The sequence below is a fragment of the Carassius auratus genome, unplaced genomic scaffold, assembly GCF_003368295.1.
Source record: "Carassius auratus strain Wakin unplaced genomic scaffold, ASM336829v1 scaf_tig00027674, whole genome shotgun sequence".
NCBI lineage: Eukaryota > Metazoa > Chordata > Actinopteri > Cypriniformes > Cyprinidae > Carassius > Carassius auratus.
In genome coordinates this window covers 89768-95929 of record NW_020525614.1, presented here as the reverse complement: position 1 = coordinate 95929, position 6162 = coordinate 89768, and the positions used below count along the sequence as shown (strand labels likewise).

Below are 6162 nucleotides of genomic sequence, written 5' to 3'. Positions count from 1 at the left end.
TCATCAGTTTAATAGATCAGTCGAACCCTTTCTGATTGCACTGATTGGTTTCCAGGTCAATCTGCCGACTCATTTAGAAGGGACGGACATGTTGGCGGAGAAGGCGGACCGCCAGGAGTTGATTGACCTGTTGAAGAGGATGCTGAGACTGGACGCTGATAAAAGGATTACGCCCACAAAGACCCTGGCGCATCCGTTTGTGACCATGAGCCACCTGCTGAACTTCCCTCACAGCTCACAGTACGTCCTTTCCAAGACTTCTAGAACTGGTTAATTTGAAGAAGTGCATTTTAAATTTGCTCTCGTATCATATGTTTTTTGTAGTGTGAAGTCGTGTTTCCAGAACATGGATATCTGCAAGAGAAGGAACGGTAGCTTTGACAGTGGGAAAGCCCTGTTTGCTGCTAACGCTGTTCCTGGAGCTGCAGGAAACCTGACGGTGACCTTCAGCAGCCAGCTGAACCAGCACAGCCAGGTGAGGGGAAAACCGCCGGGTTACAAATGATCTGGATTCCCATCAGTCTTTAACGTTGCTGTACATCTCCTCAGGTTCCTTCTGCTGCTGGAGCCGTTCCTCTCCTTAACTACCAACCGGCTCTTTACCAGCAGGCCACCATTAACATCCCAGGCCTGGCCCAGCCCAGCATCCCCCTGCAGACCCGTCCCACTCAGCTGTGTGCTCAGACCGAACCTTTCCAGCAAACCCTCATCGTCTGCCCCCCCACCGCTATCCAAGGTGAGCTGGAGCAGGGTGCATTTTGGGTGATTTATGTCCTTTCGATGAGCCAGACTCCATCCACTTGTAGTTAAAGGTGCCATCTGTAATGTTTGGCAAAAAAAATCAAGTCATACTCCACATTCCATACCAGATGGGGGCAGCATGCCTCAATAAAGTGAATTGGTCTACTCTAGAGTAACAAACGAGAAACGGCATAGTCTCTATGCTCCGCCCCTACTTTCACAACAACACTACAGCCATAGCCCAAGCCTAACTGTGCGTTCACACCGCCGGCGTCGAGAGCGTCAAAAATCGCTCTTGCCGCTCTGCTCACGACGCTGCAGAAAGATTTGTGAGCGATCAGACGCTCTGACGTAGATCGAATGCTTATTTTGTATTTAAAGCGGCCGCAAAGCAAACAAGCTTGTTGATCTCGTGCAGATTAACCACAGGGAGTTATAAGTTAACCTCATTAAATATTGTTGTGGACGAAATATTAGGATCCTTTACTTAAAATGAACAATCTCAGACACCTTGGTCCACGTATCACTTTTAATTAATTTTTTAAAGTGCCAACTCTCAAGCATTCACCGTGAGACACACACAATTGACTCTTTTCACACGCTTTCACGCCACACATCAATTTTTTCACGCACAGAAAAACCACGAAGCAAAGAAGACACGTAGATCAACCGACTAGACAGAGCAGGTTAGTTATGATATAATAAAATGGGTAATGTTAAGTTATAGCTAGCTAATTATCAAACGCAGCTACGGTTACCCATCGCTAACATTAGCACGTTTATCGAACAGCCTTCGATACATTTCTATGTTATAACTTCCCGAAAACAAATACACAAACATATAAAACAAACTTCTAGTGAAATACTAACAGCATCTAACTTAGCAATGCAAAAGAAATGTTGCAAGTTCGGAGTCGAACCTCATTTCTTTCAGGTCCATCAGTTGTCTCCAGCGATTAAAAGCAGTGCTGATGTTTACTCTGGTTCGGCTCCTTTTCTTATCGGATTTGATTTGTGATTCCGAGCGCTGTTGTTTCCCTGTAGCGGGTGGTGGTCTCTTGCCAAGGGCTTCAGTCATCCTTTCTCTCTCTTCCCTGAACTGAAATGAACTAGTGGGCTGTACTTTCCACATGATTGACATCAGGTTCAGGCACGCCGACAAGCCGTGCGAGTTATTAGTGTATTGCAGGTTGGCTGGTGGATATGTTGCCCGCAAACCGCCTCCCATGGCCGAAACTGGTATTACGACACCTGTCGGGCCGGGGCTAGTAATGCTAATGCTAATTAAGGTTGCTATCTCTGCAGCACGATAACTTGACATTTTTTTAATGACATCGTCGCCCTTATTTCTTCTCATTCTTTTAATGCCTGTAGGTCATGTTATGGATATTTTTACCTCAATTTTTGCATATGGCACCTTTAATACATCGGTTAACTATTTTATTGATGAATATCCGGTCTCTGAGATATTAAGCTGGCATGCACGCAGTTAATTTTGGACTTATTTGATATTTTATTTGTTTATGGAAGTAATAACTGACACCCAAAAATTGCATTTGCTCATCCTGTCTTCCAACAGTCTCAAAAATACTTTATGGATTTAATTGTCGCTCAATCTACCAATCTTTTTGCTGCTGACCTTCGATAATTTAACCACAAATTTCTTAAACATCATGTCTATTTCATTTCTATTTGCTAAAATGACCATGTTTTTTTTCCCTGTTCTCTTGTTGCGCCCTCTACTGTTCGGACTTGAATTTGTATTTATTTTCGCTTGAGTCATTCAGAATTTGTTTCATGATTGTTTTGCTATTAGTGCAAGATGTTTTACAGTTGATTATTAATGCGATACGATAATGCAAGGCTTTCCCAACCTTGAAAAACACTCACTTTTTTTTTTATTTTTTCTTGAAGGGCTTCCATCTTCTAATAAAACCTCTAGCTATCCTGTCCGGATGGAGAACGGTGTTCCCGTTGTCCAGCAGAACCAGTCCACGCAGCCGCTTCAGATTCAGCCCAGCATGCTGACGCAGGTAAGACATGCAGCACATTGTTTGTGGAACGGTGGCATAATATCTAACGCTGACGGTCCATCACTGCAATCCGATGAACTGAAGAGGAAACGTCAGTCCTTAAAGTCTGCATGGACAGCTGTTCGGCTGCTGGCAAGTGCCTGTAAATGGCACGTGAGCTCACAGCCTTGTACCCCTGAGCTGAGTCTGACCTTATGTCTAATCTTTCCATGATTTTTGCCCTTTCCCTCCATGGCGCCCCCCTCCACAGGGCTCCTGCACGCCTCTGATGGTGGCCACGCTGCACCCTCACACAGCGGGAGTGGCGTCCCAGTACCCTCTGCCCCTGGCACTGGGCTGTGGGGCAGGAAGGCCTGCCCTGCTGGAGCAGACAGCCACAGTGCTGGTAAAGAGAGTCCCACCCAGCGCTCTACCACTAACATCAGCATTTCTCATTGACCCTCTTCCTCTCTTGGGCTCTTTCCAAAATCTTGCTTAAATGCATCTTTCCTTCTAATCCTAGTCTCATTCTGGTCTCTCTGTTATAGACCATATCTTTTATTTCTTTCGGATCACTCTTTGATATTTTTTTTATTTTTATCCCTTTTTGATATTTACTTATGTGTCTTTTTTTTCTCAGATCTCTCTTTGATAACTTGGGATCTTCTTTAATCTCTTGGTTATCGTTTTTTTTATTCATTTTTTGATCTTTTTGTTGTTGTGTTTGTTTGTTTGTTTTTCAGTGACACTTTGATCTTTAGTCCGATAACCACATTTTTTTCTTATCTCTCCTTTGATCATTCTGGATCCTCTTTGAGCTTTACTGACCTTTTTGCCATATTTAGTTTTTACATCTCTTTTTTTTCTGATATCTCGCTTTAATTCTTTTTATGGTCTTGAATAGTTTTTATTTATTCTCCCCATCTCTGTTTTTATTTTTGACCCCTATCATTTTCCTTTCTGAGTTTTTCCTATCTTTTTTTCAGCTCTTTTTTTTAATCATCCCTTCTGTTTTTAAACGTTCTTTTTTATCTTTCTCTCTCTCTTCTCTTCTAATCTTTCTTTCTGCTAGGCCTGTCACGATAACAAGTCTTTGATGTGCAATATATTGCCCCAGAAATAATTGCGATGAACAATATTACTTTCATTTTAAGACCATTTTATGCAACTTAATATATAATCATAATATAAAAGCATAATAATGCAAGAAGGCCAGCACACTTTCAAGTGACGAAAACTTTTAATTCTTAAGAATATTTTGAACATGGAAATTAAGTATCAAAATATTAGATACCTCAAACTTGAATAAATAGTAAATAAACATTTTCTAACAAAATAATGCAAAGTAAAAAGTTGGAAAAAGAAAAATTCACAAAGAAATTGTATGGAGATTTTCCCCTGCCCTTTTCTCTGTAAATTAAGGGTGCACTGTATTGCTGAAAAACACAAACATAAGAATCATTTTCTTAAATTTGAGCTAGCACCAACAACATTGTGTTATGTACAAAAAGCTGCAAAAGACACTGGTGCAAGTGGAATACAATAAACATGGTGACATCACTTTTAATATAAATATAATGGGCGTCACCAAAAATGATTGAGGTCACGTACACACATTGTGCCATGAGACGATGTATTGATTATTGCGAAAGGGGCCTACTTTTTGCCTGTTCTCTCCTCTTTCTCCATCTCAGTCCGTCCCTCGTCATTCTCTCTCCGTGCAGGTCTGCTACAGGCATGGGAGGCATGTGCTGACTCTTCTGTGCTTTGCTTGCAGCTCATTGTTGTGTGAATATATCCCTCCTCCCAGCCCCTCCTTCTTCCCTCAGGGGAGGACACTGACCTAGTCTACAGCTCAAAAACACTCACAGCCGTGTTCCTCTCCCTCTCATGGCCATGTCTGTCCGCAGGTTACTCTAGTGCTGTCCATACTGGCATGGCACCTCTTTTGGCCAGTTTTGCACACTGTCTTCTGACTATTTAACAGCCATGATTTTTCCCAACAGGTTGCTGGACTGCTCTTTCCTTCCCCATCTTTAATTTTATAACGCTTGTGTATGATTTATGCATGCCGTGCTTGTCTTGGCTTTTTAAATCATGCGAAATGGCATCTAATGCTCCGGGAGAGAGTTGCATATTTTGTGTTGTGCGTTGATGGATTATTTTAGTATTATTTTCTCTGTGTCATTGTGTGCATTGATGTTACATCAGCATGTTAGCTGGAGTTCTTGATCATTCTGGCATGGCACACATGTTTAATTTAGGATTGAATGGCCATATATGCATCAGTGTCACTCATTGTGTTGGTGCAGGATTGGTCATGGCTGTTTTTATCTACTGCTCATTTGCCAGTGTTTTTCCGAGTGGCAGTGTCACTAAAGCGTATATTCTGTCGTACTCCAGCAGGCCTGGCCGGCGGGAACCCAGCAGATCCTCATACCCTCCGCGTGGCAGCAGGTGCCTGGCATGACCATCCACAACCCCAGCCACCAGCCCACAGTGACCGAATCTCCTCCGGAGACCCTACTGTCCCAGACCTCTAAACAGACTTCAAGCTGGAGGTGAATGTTTGGGAAGAATCGTAAACGTTCATTATAGCGTGTTTGCATGTGCTCGATACTGATTGGTTGGCTGTTTCCTGCAGGGCGTCTCGCAGCGGTCAGCACAATGGCGTCGTCCAGCAGAACCCACACATCCTCGGCGGCCTCAATCTTTCTCAGTCTCTCAGTCGAGGAGCGTCTACAGTCACACGGTCTCAGAACAAGAGGAGCAGGGTCTGTTGTGACACTGGAAGCAGGTATTGGCACATTCACTTATAACACTATTATATTATTTTTGTTTGGTGTGCTATTTAAAAAAAAAAAAAAAAAAATCGAATAACATGATGTGATAAACTAATGCGAGGACATACATTAGGTGTCCAGATGCTGTTTGAGGGTGATAAATCTCTCCGTTTTCTGTCTGTCTGTCTATTTCTGTGTTCCCAGCAGTGCTCTGGTGGGCTCTCAGTCGCTCAGTGCTATTCTCCCTCAGCCCATCATCATCTGTGACACCCCGAGTCCTGCTGTCAGCGTCATCACCATACACAGCGACTCTGAAGACGAGGACGACAGGAAGTTCCACCCTGCTAGGTGAGTGAGGTCACTTCCTGCTGTGATCTGCACATACGCAACACAAAGCAACACAAAGTTTGAGGTCAGAAAGATTTCCAAAAACAAATTAATAATAATGTTAATACTACTGTTATTCTGGGGTTTTTTTTGTTTCTGGCAGCTGTGGCCCCAGTCACAGGACTAATGTGATCAGCTGTCTGACCGTTCACGATTCGGACATTACTAATACAATTAATAACAATAATAATAATAATAATTTGAATGCAAAAAAGTCTAGAAGTTCGGCTTGTATGTAG

The 6162-nt window shown here is 42.8% G+C and overlaps 1 protein-coding gene across 1 annotated transcript; it reads left to right on the top strand.

Annotated features, from left to right (window-relative positions):
• Window positions 1-58: 58 nt before the first annotated feature.
• On the top strand, window positions 59-6162 carry LOC113079342 (homeodomain-interacting protein kinase 1-like). Its single transcript, XM_026251594.1, has 9 exons — window positions 59-240; window positions 325-475; window positions 550-736; window positions 2656-2774; window positions 3025-3159; window positions 5157-5314; window positions 5398-5550; window positions 5741-5884; window positions 6027-6162. The coding sequence occupies exons 1-9, from the start codon at window positions 89-91 to the stop codon at window positions 6160-6162; spliced, it is 1335 nt and encodes a 444-aa protein (XP_026107379.1). The 5' UTR covers window positions 59-88.